This window comes from Podarcis filfolensis (assembly GCF_964270895.1).
Source record: "Podarcis filfolensis genome assembly, chromosome: 3".
Classification (NCBI taxonomy): Eukaryota; Metazoa; Chordata; class Lepidosauria; order Squamata; family Lacertidae; genus Podarcis; species Podarcis filfolensis.
The window spans coordinates 59,460,761-59,478,169 of record NC_139606.1 but is presented as its reverse complement, the minus strand read 5'-3'; the positions used below and the strand labels follow the sequence as shown (position 1 = coordinate 59,478,169).

The 17,409-nt window shown below is 41.1% G+C and overlaps 1 protein-coding gene and 1 long non-coding RNA gene across 3 annotated transcripts in view; one reads left to right on the top strand and one right to left on the bottom strand.

The window, feature by feature from the left end:
- The window catches only part of LOC310760040, a 592,410-nt gene that overhangs the window by 402,898 nt on the left and 172,103 nt on the right, over positions 1-17,409 (bottom strand). The window lies entirely within an intron of this gene.
- MED23 (mediator complex subunit 23) overlaps positions 4,628-17,409 on the top strand; it is a 43,713-nt gene continuing 30,931 nt past the window's right edge. Inside the window, exons 1-11 of one of the 2 annotated variants that reach the window (XM_083607593.1) lie at positions 4,628-4,765; positions 7,851-7,882; positions 8,025-8,112; positions 9,547-9,671; positions 9,820-9,931; positions 10,859-10,957; positions 12,954-13,055; positions 13,811-13,880; positions 14,864-14,976; positions 16,643-16,738; positions 17,380-17,397. In XM_083607593.1, coding sequence (XP_083463719.1) covers positions 4,715-4,765; positions 7,851-7,882; positions 8,025-8,112; positions 9,547-9,671; positions 9,820-9,931; positions 10,859-10,957; positions 12,954-13,055; positions 13,811-13,880; positions 14,864-14,976; positions 16,643-16,738; positions 17,380-17,397 — 906 coding nt within the window. In that variant the 5' untranslated portion in view covers positions 4,628-4,714. The remainder of the gene's footprint in view (positions 4,766-7,850; positions 7,883-8,024; positions 8,113-9,546; positions 9,672-9,819; positions 9,932-10,858; positions 10,958-12,953; positions 13,056-13,810; positions 13,881-14,863; positions 14,977-16,642; positions 16,739-17,379; positions 17,398-17,409) is intronic. The other variant, XM_083607594.1, reaches the window with a different exon arrangement.

The window sequence follows — 17,409 nt, the reverse complement described above, 5'->3', positions numbered from 1 at the left end:
AGAGAAAAAAACAACAGCTGGAAACAACGGGACCAAAAGACCACGGCATGCAAGGGTAAAGATTAGTTTGTATTCAGATAAATATATACCGGTACTCCATATAAATTTAGGTCTTAATATCATCCAGTCCAGTCTAGATTAATGAAGTACAAGTAGGTCTTGTTTATGCAGTGTTAATGTCTGTTCTCCATAAGTTTTCAGTCAGTAACAAAGAATAGAAATTCCCACTACATAAATAATCACTGTTGAATGTGACACTTTCGGTTGAACAACCTGCTGGGAAACAATAGGAAAGAATTATTGCCATCAAGTCCTGCTTACAAGCTATCCATAGGCTACTGCTTGGCCGCTGTGGGAAACAGGATGCCAGATTAGATTTGGTCTGATCCAGCAGGGGCTCTTCCTCATTAAGAAATAGGCAAAAACAATTTTTAAAATGAAGGAACAAAAGTAAAACCACGTTATCTACAAACACCAGATGAGCAATTAACTCTCTAATGCAGGAAACAATTAGATCAAGATAAGCCATAAAACATTACAACTACATATGCCAAGATTTTAAAGGTCAAAAGGCAATGTAACGTAACATTTTCTGTTCAAGCATTAATTATATAAACAAGAAAATTAACCATTTCTTTTCAGGCATAAGTATTAACAGGGACAGGTGGGGCCCATCTAATTGTTCTATCTTTCCTGAAAAGCAGAAAATACTAATGAAAAGTGTTAACTCTGCTTTTTCTATGATATAAATTTACATGAGAGTTTGAAACCCCAAAGGATGTTAGTTTAAGGCTGTAAATTCCTACCTAGAACTAAGCCTCAGCTAGCATAGTTGGACTTCTTCATAAACATGCATAGATTAGAGCTGTCAACCTATCTGTTTGGCACTGGTAAAACATCAGCACAAAGCCAGTTTGTGTTGTTGAATGGATTTATATCCCCCATTTCAGGCACATGTCTGTTTTATGCAGTAAGTGTTGGAACTTTTTCAGATGCACTCTTTGTCAACTCATTTGTGCAAATAACTGTTAACATTAGTGGTATACTCAAAGCCATTAGTATTATCGCTGGATAAACACGTCAGTGGAAATATTAGCATGGAAGGACATTTAATTTCACAAACACTTCTGATGTGACTTATTCCAATGTTATTTGTACTAGGCTGCACAAGCTTTTGGTTTCCATCAAGCAAGGGCTTATTAACTCATGTCAATCATATCACTCATCAGATGAAGCCTGCTCTAGGCCAGGGGTGAGGACCCTCAGGCCCAGTGGGAAAGTGTAGCCCTCTACACTCTCCCCAGGCTGCACCCTCTCAGCAGCATTGCCCCTTACCAGACCTGCTTTGCAGCTTTCATGAGGTTTTCCCTTCCTCCAGGACTTACCTGTTTGTTTGTTTGTTTGTTTGTTTGTTTGTTTGTTTGTTTGTTCATTAATTCATTTCTACCACACCCTTCAGCCAGAAAAGCTAAGAGAGCAACTTAAAGATCAAAAAGTCCTCCTTGGGGCTTTTTGCCTGGATAAATTGTATCCTTCAGTTCTGATCATGCTTCTTACTTATGGATGAGGGATGGAAAGGAAAGTGCAAGTGTAGGAATTAGCCACCATTCAAAGCTCACGTTCACATTTGTAGATGTGCCAACTTTTGCCTCTGGCCCTGGAGTCAGCAGAAGGTAGCCCAGAAGAGAAGGTGGCTGTAATAGGATGCCCACATCTACTTTGAGCCAACTAGTTGCTTACAGGGCCAGCTGCAGTCTACCAACCAACCAAGCATAGCAACCACAAGGGACTCCTGTTTTTGCCTGGAACTGCAAAAACAAAAAACACGGGACTCATCAAATACACAATGTTAAAATACAATGGACTGTATCCCACACTGCATAAGCAGAGTTATCAGTGCTGGATAGTCCCCCAACCCTCTACAGCAGATTTTGAGGGTGCATGCAGGGCTGCTAAGGGGCTAAAGGGGGAAGTTTCGTTGAGCAAACTGAAATATATTGTGCAGGTGGGACAGCAGCCTTGGATATAGCACACTGCTGCTAAGCTCCATTGGAACTGGTACATCACAGCGCAGACCTAAAGTACTGTATTTCTGGTACCTGGATTTCTTATGGTTGGGAGTATATTCCAAGCCATAGTGATACCCACTCCTGTTTTGATGTTTATTACAATTTTAAACAGAAACATTTGAAATGGAAAAATTGCCCATGAAATTCTACTTTAATAAGGTCTTGTCCTACAATCCCTTTAAACATTTTTTTCAATTCATTTTATATCATTTCCCAAATTTTTTTAAACTTTTCTACATTCCCACAACATATAATAAAAAGTACCTTCTTTTTCTTTACATTTCCAGCATATATTTGACATGGTTTTGTACATTTTTGCTATTTGTACTGGTATGATATACCATCTGTACATCATTTTCATATAGTTATGAAGTTGTAAATATGACAAGCAAGTATTGCACCTCCTAACCTGTGAACTGTTAGCATTCCAAGCACACATATTTTATTATAAGAAACTACTGATGTACTGAAAGTATAATGCATTTAATGATAGTAAACTCCAATTTATTTTAAATTGCCTGGTTTTTATTTGTGTCAATTTTTCAATAACAGTATTTAAATCTACAATGAAATCTCTCTCAATTGACAGTATTGCTAGGTTACTCAGTCTTTCTTGGCTCATTGTAGATTTCTGATATGTTTTGATTAATTTGATGTTTCGATAAACTTCTTTCACAACTGGCAGTTGAAACAGCGAGTTAAAAAGATTCTTAACATCACGACAAAATTAGCCAAACTTTCTTGCAGTTTCTACTTGTACACCCACCAGAGCAATTCTAAAGCTGTCCAGTTAGCAATCTGCTCATCGGGATTGATTTCCTTATTTATAACACAACAACGTGGCGCCAAGGAGATGTATTTCGGAGACCATAGCTGCAGCATTCAACTATGTGTACTTAGCACACGTGTGCTGAATTTGCTCATCGACAAACAAACCCCATCTTTTTAAGTATCCAGCGTCTGGATCTGCAGGAAAGCAAATCGCTGGTCAAGTGCATTCCTCTGTATTATATGTTTTGTCCTTAAACCCTTATGCCGATCAATCACTTTAATAACAACAACAACAACAACAACAACACTTTATTATTTATACCCCGCCCATCTGGCTGGGATTCCCCAGCCACTCTGGGAGGCTCCCAACAGAACACTAAAAACAGAATAAAACATCAAACATTAAAAACTTCCCTAAACAGGGCTGCCTTCAGATGTCTTATAGAAGCAGGATACAGTGGTACCTCTCGTTGCGAACGGGGTTGTGATTTGCCACTTCTGCGCATGACAACATTTTGCACTTCTGCGCATGCGCAAGCGGCGAAACCTGGAAGTAACCCTTTCTGGTATTTCCAGGTCGCCGCAGGATGTAAACTGAAAGAACATAAAATGAAGCAGATATAACATGAGGTATGACTGTAGTTGTTTATTTCCTTGACATCTGGTGGGAGGGCGTTCCACAGGGTGGGCACCGCTACTGAGAAGGTCCTCTGCCTGGTTCCTTGTAACCTCACTTCTCACAAGGAGGGAACCGCCAGAAGGCCCTCGGAGGTGGAGCTCAGTGTCCGGGCAGAACAATGGGGGTGGAGATACAGTGGTACCTCAGGTTAAGTACTTAATTCGTTCTGGAGGTCCGTTCTTAACCTGAAACTGTTCTTAACCTGAAGCACCACTTTAGCTACTGGGGCCTCCCGCTGCCGCCGCCATGAGATTTCTGTTCTCATCCTGAAGCAAAGTTCTTAATCCAAGGTACTATTTCTGGGTTAGCGGAGTCTGTAACCCGAAGCGTCTGTAACCCGAGGTACCACTGTACTGGACCGAGGCCCAGTTGTCTCCGCGTATTTCTTGTATACTAAGGTCAAGCCGGCATCCCAACTCTGCAGGCCGGGCATCTTCTTACATTCCCCTAACTCCTCTCTCCGTAGTCAAAAGAAAAATTTTTTTTCCTTCCAGTAGCACCTTAAAGACCAACTAAGTTAGTTCTTGGTATGAGCTTTCGTGTGCATGTATGAGCTTTCGTGTGTGTATCTGAAGAAGTGTGCATGCACACGAAAGCTCATACCAAGAACTAACTTAGTTGGTCTTTAAGGTGCTACTGGAAGGAAAAAAATTTTTTGTTTTGACTATGGCAGACCAACACGGCTACCTATCTGTAACTCCTCTCTCCGTAGAAATGTCCCACGCTTGGCACATCGGCAGAGCTTTTTCTCAGTGGCGTGAGACAGCCTCGATTTGCGTCACATGGTCGCTGCTGGCTAGCATTTACTCCCGAATAACCACTAATAAGTCTAAGAATAATAAATAATAATAATTCTGCGAGAAATTCCCGGCGAGCCCAGGGAACCAGCCTAGTAACAGGTTGCAGAAGGAGGCGGCGGCCCGTCTACCTGAGAGCGAGTTCCATGGAACTCGGCGGACCTCCCTTTCGAGCCCACCCACCCGGGACTGGCTTCGCATCCCTGGCCCAGCCGAAAGAGCCCCGCCGCCCCCCGCCTCCCTCGCCAGGTTAGAGCCCGCGGCTCCAAAACCGAAACGCCGTAGCTGCGGCGGCGACCCGGATACGAAAGGAAGCGGCTTCCGGTGCGCCGCTCTGCAGTTTCCTTGTTTCCGGCCGGCTCCTAGCGAAAGAGGAGGCCTCCTCCTCCGCCGGCGTCATGGCGGTCCCGATGGAGACGCAGCTGCAGAGCATCTTTGAGGAGGTGGTGGTGAGTTCCCGCGGCTCCAAGCTGCTCGCGTGGACAGTGGGGGGCTGCGTGTCGTCGGAATGGAGGCGCTGGCGGGCTGAGGCGGGCAAGACCCGTGTCGTGAAAGGGAAGCGCAGCAGCGGTGCCGGGGGCAGGGAAGGGCCCCTGCGTGGATGCTGCCGGGCTCCCGCTGACGGGAAGCCGGAGCCCAGTCACATCCACGGAGGGCCACAGGTTGCCAGGAGAGAGGAAGGGGGGCCGCAGCTCCAGTGGCGCGCTCTCCCAACAAGAACAACGCAGGGAGCTTCGCTTGGAGGCAACCCCAAAAATATTCACTCTGGACGCATGCAAAGGTTTAAAGGGATGGGCTGCACATGTTAGCCCTGCCTCCTATGTTACTGAGCTGGTCTGCTGCACCTACCTTGATGTGTAGTCTGAAGAGGACTTGCAAACATATCTGGTTGATCGTAATTACAAGCATCGGGAACTTGCATGTAAGCATGCCCTGGTCTACATACTTTTGCCCTCCATGTGTCCTGGATGAATGCCTGAAAATGGCTTTTGGATAAGGACTACTACCCTTTTTAAAAAGAAAACAATAAGGCTACTAGCATTTCTATGCAGGCTGTTGTGGAGAGATGCCCACTCTATAACCACCATGGAAGCATAGGCTACTAGCTTCTTAAGGTAATAATAATAATAATAATAATAATAATAATAATAATAATAATAATAATAATATTTAGCCCATGCTGGTTGTGGATTAAATTATTCCCCTTTCTTCCTCCATGCTAATAGGGAAACCAAGTGGGGTGGTGGTGGAAGAGGAATTGAGTGATAATCCCTCCTCCATCATCCCCCTCACCTGCATGGAATTCCTGCTTGCCCTGCAGGTTGTTAAATACAAGGCTACATAATGACACTGTGGACAAAGTGGAGTGGTAGTAAGGCCAAGAATGTCTCTGGGGTAGAAGGCTGGGGCTGGAGTATGATGCTTTTTGGATGGTATCTATTGAAGGGAAGGGTTCACAAAGCAGTGCTGATTTCGGTTAGGAGCACCCAAAGGGAGATATCAGGAAACATTTTATGACAGTGGAATGGACTCCCTTGGAAGGTGGTGGGCTTTCCTTCCATGGAGGTTTTTAAGCAGAGGTTGAATGTTGTGGATGTTTTAGTTGAGATTCTTGCAATAGACTCTGATGGTTTCCTAACTGATTTCCTAGGAGCATTTGAAAAATTTGAGAAAGGAGTACCCCTAACTGATGGAGTTTTGCTCTAGTTAACTGGTTCTTCATCCTGTAACAATGGTAGAGGCCCACCAAGCCTTCCCATTTGGCCCATGAGGCCATTTTGGCCAAGCCACAGCTGCCAGCTCTCAACCTGATGTCACATATGACATCAGATGTGAGACAGGTAAAGACCGTGCTGGGCCAAAGGTGGTTCTTTACAGTTCTTTGTGAGTGCTGACATTCAGTGATGGAGTTTGCATAGCACTGTGCATTGCACTTTGCAAGCCCGGATGATCAGCTGTCTGTTAAGGCTTTTTCACTGCCAACACAGATCACATTATTGTGATGTTATGTGATTAACAGCAAACCTTGGATGGGGTGAGGGACATAAGGGACAGACCCACTGACAGGATCCAGTTTGACATCCCTGTCATATAGTATGCCATCTACTGAACTTTATTATAGTACAGTCATGCCTCGTGTTGTGTTAGGTTCATGTTGCATCTTTCTGGCTTGCGAACGCGGCAAACCAGGAAGTGTATACTTCTGGTTTTCGCTGCATGCGCAGATGCGTTCGCGCATGCGCAGAAGCGCACTATCGTGCTCCACACTTGCGCAGAAGCACCGCTCTAGTTGAGGACTTTTTGGGGTGCAAACGACACCCCGGAACGGTTCATGTCTGCAACTAGAGGTACCACTGTAATAATAATAATTGCCATAACCATTATTGTTATTTTTATTATAACCTGCCCATCAGGCTGGGTTTCCCCAGCCACTCTGAGCGGCTTACAGCGTATATAAAAACATAGGAAATATTTAAGCAGTGGGATGACCTAGAAAGAGCTCCAAGGAATTGCAGTACACAGAATAGACTAAATTGGTTTCATCTCTATCCAAATACTACTGTATTTTATATAATGATCAGCAGCAGTGGGTATTGGGCCACGTGTGTGTAAAAGAGGACCCCTGAACTGGCAGGTGTCATTTTTATTTAACTGTGGGATCTCTTGGACCCAGTGTTCAAAACTCCCAATACTGCGCCTAAGATTTCAGATTAAAACTGCAGAGTGGAAGAAAAGGAGGACCCTTTTCTGCCTCCCCACTTCTAGCTACTCTTTGGAGAAGAGACCCTCTTAAGAATATTGGGAAGTGTGTAGGGGAAGAACTAGACCATATGAAAAATGAACATAATATTTTAGCTGCAGTTCATTCATTCATTCATTCATTTTCAGCTTTGTCTTCTTTTTATAAAAAAGCACACCTAGACATTCCGTTGTTGCGCCCATAACCTAGTTTTAAGGTGCCATTTAGCTCCTAGCTTTAATATCGCAGTTTCTAACGCTGCTTGGGCCCTGCAGTCCATACCTACAGTCTAGGCTTGATGAAGCAAGCTGAATATTTTGTTAAATGTATACAGGATGCAAATCTACAGGCTTCAGATGTTGGCCACTAAGAGTCAGAGACAGACTAGTGCTACTAGTAGTGTCTAAGGCTGCTGTTGTGTGTTTGATTAGTAAAGCATGAAGATATGGGAAATTACACCTGTTATTTTCAGCATTTGATACTGACAACAATATATTATATTCATTTATGTAAATTTTTATTTTAAACCTCTTTGGGAACCAGTAGTGTCTGAAAAGTGGGGTATAGCTATAAAAATTGTTAAGGCCTCTCTTTCTGCCTGGATCTTTCAGCATTCATTTTTCTTGTGGCTTATTTTCATTTCAGCAGCTACATTTTTGATTAGTTGATGACTTTGCTTCCCCCAGTTACTGTGGAGCCTTTGAGTTAACTTAGGGTAGAGGAATTGTAGGGGAGAAGCCAAGTTTCATTTGTAATCAATAACTTGTTTTGTTTTTGTTTTTCCCCCTTTGTAGAAAACAGAGGTCATAGAGGAAGCCTTTCCTGGGTAAGTGCACTGAAACTATTTCCTTGTATGATAGCAAACATCTTGTTGTATTTTCTGGTGATGGAATGTGTACCCCCCCAAATAATAATAATAATAATAATAATAATAATAATAATAATAATTGTGGTTTTATTTTCCACAGCATGTTTATGGACACTCCTGAAGATGAGAGAACCAAATTGATCAGTTGTTTGGGAGCCTTTAGACAGTTCTGGAGCAATCTTTCTCAGGTGTGTAATCCATCTGTTGCTGACATTTTTTAGAAACAACACCCAAAGCTTCCCAAAGCAATTAATCAACTTACAGATCAGGTTTTCATAATTCTGTACAATAATGCCAGTAAATCTGTGAGTGGAATTTCTGCTGTTAATATTAATAATAATAATAATAATAATAATAATAATAATAATAATAATAATAAAAATTATTTATATCCCGCCCATCTGGCTGAGTTTCCCCAGTCACTCTGGGCAGCTCTTTAGAGATCTCAGATAGCTTCCAGTAGTTAAAAGCCACAGGCAGGTCCTGAAGTTCAGCTAATTAATAGGGTGTGCTGTTTTCTTTTTAAGATACCAGAATGTTGTCTTAGGGTCTCTGTTTACCACCCAGCCAGCTCTGCTTTATAAGCTGCTGTTCATGGTTTCTGCTCATATGTTGGGCTTTGCAAGAATATAAGAATACAAGATCACTGATCTTCTGGATCAGACCAAAGGTCTATCTAGTCCAGCATCCTGTTCTCAAGTGGCCCAAGAGATGCCTGTGGCACATAAGCAGGACATAAATGCAGCAGTACTCTCCTCACTTGTGACTCCCAGCAACTGGTGCGCAAAGGCATAATGCCTCCAATAGATGGTACACAGCCATCAAAGCTAATACTCACTGATAGCCTTATCCTCAATTAATTTGTCAAATTCCCTTTTAAAATCATCCAAGTTTGTGGCCATTATTATATATCGGGATAACGAACTTCATCAACTGTGCACCATGTGAATGAGTACTTTTATCTGTCCTGAATTCAGCTTCATTGGATGACCCTGAGTTCTAGTGTCAGGAGAGAGAAAAAATTCTTTCCATTCCCTTTTCCCACATCTTGCACAATTTTACACACCTCTATCAGATACCCGCTTACTCACATTTTGTTCCTAACCTAGCTCTGCACAAGTGGCCAGGAAGCTCCTGCTGGCAGTCCTACCAGCAGTAGACATGGGAAAGGCCCCAGAATGGAGTGTAAGGGAGGCCCATTGGAGGCTTCAAATTCATTTGATTCTAAGCCTTGCAGATCCCCCAAGGGGCCTTGCCATTGGACCCCTGAGCTACACCAGCATGTGGCTGGCATAGCAAGAAGGATAGAACCCACCGTACCATTCTGCACTTTCCTAGGCCCTTGCTGTTCTGTGAAACAACCCCAAGTTCAAATCTCAGCAGTCTATCAACTCCCCTTCTTTCCAGTAATCTGTGTTGCTTGATTAGATTAATAGTAATGGACTTTACTGAATTGTCTTCCAGAGAATTGTTTTGAGAATCTTTTTCCATCCTCTTCACAAACAGGAATTATTAAAGATACTTGCTTGGAGGTTTTATTACTGTAAATATTTACTTGTTCCCAATTTCTTTTCAAGTTTATGAAATCTGAATTACTAACGTGTTTATCTTTTCTTTTACAGGAATCTCATGAACAATGTGTTCAGTGGATTGTAAGGTTCATACATAGCCAGCATAGTCCTAAAAGAATTTCTTTTCTGTATGACTGTTTAGCAATGGCTGTGGAGACTGGGCTGCTTCCACCAAGGTACGTTTCTTCCAGACAAACTGGGCCTGTGGAAAAGCATGATGGAAAATTGGGTGCTTAAGAATTGTCCTCATATGCACTAATACTTGGAGTCTGACAACTTGCTGCTAGAAAATACATCACTCACTTTTGTTTTCAATTTCTCCAGGATGGTTTGTGAATCTCTGCTAAATTCTGATAACCTAGAGTGGGAAAGGACACAGCTTTGGTCTCTAACATTTAAGCTTGTCCAAAAAATAATCGGTGGTGTAGACTACAAGGTAATGGTCTTTAAAAATCTCTGTGTTGCAATACTTCATTGTGCTTTTTATATTGCTATTATAGGCTACAAACAGTTTTCTAGGTTGTTTATTTAAATTTAATGCCTACCTTATCCTGAGGCTTGGGATCGCCCTTGCTATACCTTGGGCTTATTCAGTAATTGTATGATGTAGGCTATCATTTATTATATCTGTTGAGAGTAGAGTTGAAACAGAGATAGAAAAATTGCTTCTTGAGGACACTTAATGATTCCAGGACTTGAGCTGATGTTTTTAATCCAGATTTTCTGATTGCCAACACTGTTGATACTTGACCACTCAAAAATTACTTTGAATTATAGGGTTTCCCAAACTGGTGGGATTCACATAGGAATAATTATGCATAGTAATTCCAAACAGTGGATAGGGGACACGCCTTTTCATCATCACCTCGAAAAAGGTGCAAAGTATATCAGCATAGTAACTGTGCTGTCATGATGTGGATCATAATCATTGCATGCATATCTCATCTGTAGGACCATATTTCAAAAATTGTACTTTGGTTTCCAGTGCAGCATTGGAAGCTGTGTGTACGGTCCTAATAGCTGAATTGAGGCATTCAACAATGATAAACTCACACCCAACATCCAGCAGGGGAATAAATGCACAGTAGCTTACTTCTTCACACAGTTTTCCTTACCAGCTCCTGGGAAACAATGTGTAGTTCTAACAAGCAACCTCACTTGGGCAGCAAGAGAAGCTGAACCCATTGGATGAATTTGTGTATATGGTATTCATTGCTTTAAGAAAGTGGATGACAATCAGTATAATTATAAGAACTGAAAAATCCTATATCTGTGTGTGTATCTTCCGTTTCTATAAAATTCAAACATGTACACTATGTTTTCCCAGATTTTATCTATATATTTTTTTTCTGTGTTTTTATAGGGTGTGCGAGATCTTTTGAAGGGTATCCTAGAAAAAATCCTAACTATTCCCAACACAGTGAGCTCTGCTGTTGTGCAGCAACTTTTAGCAGCAAGAGAGGTAAAGTTGTGAAGTGGTGCAGGATGCAATAACACAATAAGTTATAGTTACAGATAGGTAGCCGTGTTGGTCTGCCATAGTCAAAACAAAAAAAAAATTTTTTTTCTTCCAGTAGCACCTTAAAGACCAACTAAGTTAGTTCTTGGTATGAGCTTTCGTGTGCATGAAGAAGTATGGTATCTGAAGAAGTGTGCATGCACACGAAAGCTCATACCAAGAACTAACTTAGTTGGTCTTTAAGGTGCTACTGGAAGAAAAAAAAAATTTTTTTTTTTGTTTTGACAATAAGTTATTTTGGACTGCAGACATCTGTCAAACAAGGCTTTGGGGAAGCTTTTGAAATTTACATGTTCATTTTGTTTAAAAGCCAATTAATCTTTGGTTGCCTTAAAAGAGACCTCTGAGAAAGTTTATCTGACATGCATCTACTAGAGAAAGTTATTCTTGTGTGTAAGATGCAGAGTGCAATAGTAGTGTATCTATAGCACCTTGACAGGAGATTTTCTTAAAGGTCCCTTGAGATATTCAGACAACACATCCAAATCTTTATGCAAAGCAAGCATTGCAACTACTAAAAAAAGAAGAAAGTGAATTAATATATGAAGTTTGGTTCCAATCATCGTGGTTCTTTAGCATGTTGTGTCCTGGAAGAAAAACATTCTTTCTTGTTGTCCAGCCTTCCTGAAAGAAATTTTTTAATATTGGATATAGTATTTTCAATGTGTTCAACTAAGAGTGCTAACTGCTTTAAAAATCTATTTTTTTTTAATTTGCTTTTTTATTGAGATTTCCACACAAGCAAAAAACATATAACAGAAGAAAAAAGGGCATATAAAAATAAAGAGTAAACACTCTTATCAATGAATGTTAAGTATCATCCACTTATTTACAATGCGTTAACACGCATTTTGACCTCCCTCCTATCCTGCTACGGTTTTCTTACATTTTTTCTTCTCCTGCAGTTTCCATTTCCAAAATTTACGCATAACAAGGATTATGTTAGACCTGCTGTAGTTTTTAATTTACCACAATTTCTTTCAATATACGTCACAAATTTACTCCACTCTTCAGTAAACTTTGTTTCTTTTTGATGTCTGATTTTGTTTGTCATTCTTGCTAATTCTGCATATTCAAATAATTTTGTTTGCCAATCTGTGATCGTGGGAATCTCAACTGATTTCCATTTTTGAGCTATCAATATCCTAGCTACCGTTGTCGCGTACTGAAATAAATTTTGGTCTTTTCTTTTAATTTCATCCCCAATTATTCCTAAGAGGAATGCCTCTGGTTTTTTTGAAAAAGTATACCTAAAGATTTTTTTTAATTCATTATATATGAGCTCCCAAAATTTTTTGATTTTCTGCTTTAAAAATCTAGATGGTTAGCATCCTTTCAACGATTCCATTTTTAGCCTTCTGAGATGTCGGAGCACCCCATCGTAGTTTGAGCATAAAATTAAAGCTGAAACTTGTTTGTCTGAAACATTGCAACCAAATCTCCTCATTATGACCTTGTTTTATCCTTCCCTCCATTCCATTCTGTTCCGTCCCCTCTAATAACAAACACAGGTGCTGAGTGCTGGTGGTCATAGAGCCAGAATGAGGTCACTGAGAAAGAAGAAGGCAGATAGTGCCATGCTTTATTTTATTTTTATTTGCAAAAATTTCTATACTGCCAGCATTAAGAAAAAATATAATGGCAGGGAACAGCATAAAATCAACAATAAAATTACATTCATAAAACAAGTGCAAAATGCTTGGGGGAACTGCAAGGTTTATAAAAGTCCAAAATGTAAGGGAGCACAACCAAATGAAGACTGAGCTTGTTCGGTGGCTAGGGGAAGACAGAAATTTGGGGCAGTGGTCTGGGTATGACTTGCTGGAACCATGAACAGGATTGCTCCATATGGCAACATTTCACTGTGTTTCACATGCTTTTCTCTAAATTTTGTAAACAATTTTTTCCCTTCAGTTTTTCTCTCTTTGTTGTTACCTAGGTAGTTGCGTACATTTTGGAAAGGAATGCATGTTTATTACCTGCCTACTTTGCAGTCACAGAGATCCGAAAGTTGTATCCCGAAGGAAAACTTCCACATTGGGTAAGGCTTAAGATACATATTTAAAAGGACAAAATGCCTTCATTTCCTTAAAGCCTGGAGTAGTATGAGACCAGATTATTCCAAAGGGAAGGGAAACGACATCTAGGTTCAGTGTGCCAAGTTCTTAGTAGGCATGCAGCATAGCCCTTGATCAAAAGGATTTCATCACTATCACAAATACGCACCTCAGATGTTTTATCCAGGCAAGCTTAGTCTCGGACCAACTGCTCCTTGAGATTTACTGTAGAGCATCCTAGAACGATTGTACTGTAAAGGAAACTACAGAAATGCTTTGCATTTCCTATTTCACTGCATCTTCATTTTGTGAAGAATAGGTCGTTTATATATCATAAAAAAATTGTGTGTGTCTGTCATTTCCTTTTTATAATCCTATTGTCTGATGTTGCACTCAAGAGTTCTCCCCTTATGCATCTTTGCTGATTGCTCTTGTTTGTTTATCTTCCTTTGCACACAGGAAAGGACAGTGGAGGTTCATAATGTGAAGAGATTTAGTTAATGTTGTTGTTGACATTTGAAAGGAGGCAGGCTAAAGACTGCTTTGCCCTTTTTTGGATAACGTAACAGTTAGTGGCTGAAGCCAGTTTTGCTGACCTAGTTGTTAATTCAAATTATGATAACTTACTGGTGAAGATTTATAGCATTTGGATTAATCTCATAGTACTGGTTAAAGTAATTTGCTTGTTGGGTGCAAATTCAACTGGGTATTTGACTTCCAGTTTTATTTTTTTTTTAAGTTGTTAGGCAACCTAGTATCGGACTTCGTGGATTCCTTCAGACCTACAGCGAGAATAAATTCCATCTGTGGTAAGAGTTTCTAAATATAGCAATGTAATGTTGGCTTTGTTGTCAGCAGCTGAAGGATCTAATGTGCAATTTCTAGCCCATAATGTTTAAATACAGATAGCCTGTCTGATGATTAGTTAGATGTGCCACTGATTCCTGCGTGCCCTTAATCTGCCTCTTGGTGGTCTCTGGGATCAAGCATTCTAGTCTGCCCAGCAGAGCAGTGCTCCAAAACTTGATCATTGTGGTGGGAACCAGTGTTGACACCACTTGTGCAATGGTGTCTAGGAGGGCCTTTTACCAACTTCCTCTGGTTCACCAGCTACACCCAGGTTCCTGGATAAGGATAGCTTGATTGTTGTCTTCCATGCATTGGTAACCTTGAGGCTGGATTACTGTAATGTGCTCTCTGTGGGGCTGTCCTTGGGTCTTGTTTGGGAGGGCCAACCAGTGCTGAATGCAGCTGCCTGATTGCTGGTGGGAACTCCTGGTTAAGAACAATGAGAAACTGAGCCTTTAGTGTCATTGGTCTAATCCTGTAGAGCACTAGAGATTCAGCTGGCTCCTCCTGTGCCAACTTTCAAATGTCTGCTGAAAGCGTTTCTATTCTTCTACACGCATGCAGACAATTAAGAGTACATCCCCCACGATGGTCTGCTGCTGTTTGTTTTTAATTATATTTTTTGCCTTTTAACTTGTTTTGATTTTATCATTTGCTCTTCTGTTTTTATATTGTTGTAAACGGCTGGTAGTTCTTTATGATACAGCGGTATACAAATTTTTTTTATAAAATAAATAAATAAACTGATCCTGGGGCTTGAAAAATGCAGCTTCTGTGGTAACTTCATGCAGATGCCTATAGGCATGGAACAATCAAAGCCCTATTACTAGTATTTCTATTGTATACAAAAATAATTGGCTAACAAGATCCTAGGCCTTGCAAATTTAGGGAGAGGTATACTTTGTGACTCATGGTTTCTCTCTTTGGTTTCCAATATATGTAGGGCGATGTAGCCTCCTTCCTGTAGTAAATAACTCTGGTGCTATTTGCAATTCATGGAAGCTGGATCCTACAACTCTTCGTTTCCCACTGAAAGGCCTTTTGCCATATGATAAGGTATATGTGCATGTGACAGATGTGAAAGCCATATTTCTAACTTAGAAATGTGAGGGGGAACAATTTGTGGAACTTTTTCACATAGACCGGTTAAAGTGCTGGGGCTTATGCGATTTTGAGAATGCATTAACATGTTGAGGATTAGACCATTGATTGCATGGTTCTGATTCCTAAAGAAACATACAGCTTTTTCTCAGGGTCCTAAAAAAAGAGAGTACGTTATCGTTGTTGTTTTTCTTCTTGTTGCAAAATCTCCACCCTACTGAGCTTATACCAAGCTTATACCAAGACCAAGGCAAATGCTCGGAAGCTTGTGAGGAAGTGATCCTTGGGCTGGCCCTTGGGGAGGCTTGAAATGAGGCAAGATGTGCGGGAATTTGAGTTGTGAAGGTGGGAGGGGCTTGTCCCTGCAGTTGTGCTGGGCCTTGCGTGCACTTGGAGCATCTGTGAAGTGCTGCATTAAATCAAAAGCAAAGCCCTACTACACCTTCCTTTCACCAGAGTAGTAGGGCTGGTACGGAGCTGGAATGTTGGCTCCCTATCAAAGCCTGTTTGGGCTCCTTGCACATGGCTATTGAATTGAACGTGTCAACTATATACAGGCAAATCCAGTATTCTTGCTTGATAAATGTGATCCCCTGCTTTACTCTATTGCTGCCAGCTGCTTTCAGAAGCTCCTTGCGCAGAGCACATCCAGTGAGGGTTCACCCATAATAGGAAGTTGCATTTCTGCCTAGTGAGCATGCAAGTGTTGCCACCTCAACTGTTCTTGATGTCACAGGAGGACTCTGCCAAAGAACAGAACCCTCCTGGAGGGAGTGACTAATGCTATCCAGGGAAAATGACTCCTGGGGGTGACATTTCCTTATAGTTTGGTAGAAATAGCAGCTGCTCTGGTTCTCTGTTTTGCCCAAACGTCTCACGGATCCGTACAAGAAAAGCTTTGGGGTGTTTAGGTATTTTGAAAAGTAGCAAGCAAGCCACCGTGATAGCTAAAAAGTGTTGCACTTTTATTGTCGCATAAATTCAGCAAGCGGTACATAAAGGTAAGTTGTGTTGGACCACCTTAGCTCCTCCCCGCCCCCCCATATTCACTGTGCCGCATTGTTCATATCTGTCGGCCAGAAAATCAAGTGGGTCCTTTTCGTACTGTCTCTGTGGTGAAGTTGGAGGTGATCGATGGTGTAGCATGCTTATAAGACTGCAAGAATAAAATAACCTGCAGGAATAGAGAGACAGCGAGAATGTTCATACAAGTTGGGAAATGAAGCCGGTGGTGATGAATTCTGCATCACAGAAGATGTTTCTGCTTCTGTGAAAAGCTTCCATTCCCACCTATCTAAAAATGCTGCCATTTATTGCCTGCTCTTGTATTGATAGGTAATAATTTGGGCGGGGTTGATGGAGAATAGTTATGGCGATACCCTGAAATAAGACTCTTGTTAAGTCTTAGAGCATTAAATCACTTACCCCAACTCCTGCCATCAGAGGAAGCAATACCTGAAGTAAGAGTCGTGCAATACAAATGTTAGCGGGAAGAAGGGAGCCTGCTCAATGTCTGTCGCTGGTAATGCTTTAATTGGATGGGGAATCTTAATTTCAGCTGTTAAATGTTTTTGTGTCAAAAGGGTTGGCATTTGTATGCTTTTTTGTTTTTGTTTTCAAGGATCTGTTTGAGCCCCAGACTGCTTTGTTGCGGTATGTGCTGGAGCAGCCCTATTCCAGAGATATGGTCTGCAATATGCTAGGTCTAAACAAGCAGGTACTGTATTGTGCTGTCATGCCTTTTGTTTTGCATAGAACCTGCACTTTTCTTTTCTCTTTTTCTTTGCTATAGCTAACTAAGCAAAACAGTTGAGGATCAGATCATGATTCCCCCCCCCCACTTCAGTATTATTGCTTTAGGTTAATTGGGCACTATTATTCCTATCATTTATATATTGCTGTAAAGGTTTCAAAATTGAAAAGTAGAGACTTTAAATATATATATACATATATATATTGGCATTGCTTTTTTTCCCTATAAGGCCAGCCTCAAATATACCCTGAACCTATGGCAGACAAACGTTCCCCTCTTTTTTGGAGGGGTGGCGGCAGTGGTGGTGGTAGATGTGCTGCTTAGATCACTAGTCTATTGAATTTGTCTGTGAAATGCCTTGGCATGTTTTCATTGCCGTCAATGGTAATGAATGGTTTAATGTTAAACTTTTTAATTTATTTATTTATTTTACTTTACTCCCCACCCCCTTTTTTTCCTTTCTTTTTGCCTTACCATGTGGGAGGGCCTGGTCTGACTTGGGGTAACTTGAGGCTGGCCTCATAGTCACTGTTTTGTCTTTTCTTTTTTTCTTTCTTTATTTTTGTTCTGTCCTGTCTTGTCCTGCCCATCCTCCAATGCTCTAGACCTTGAACATTGCTCAGGTATGTTCACAA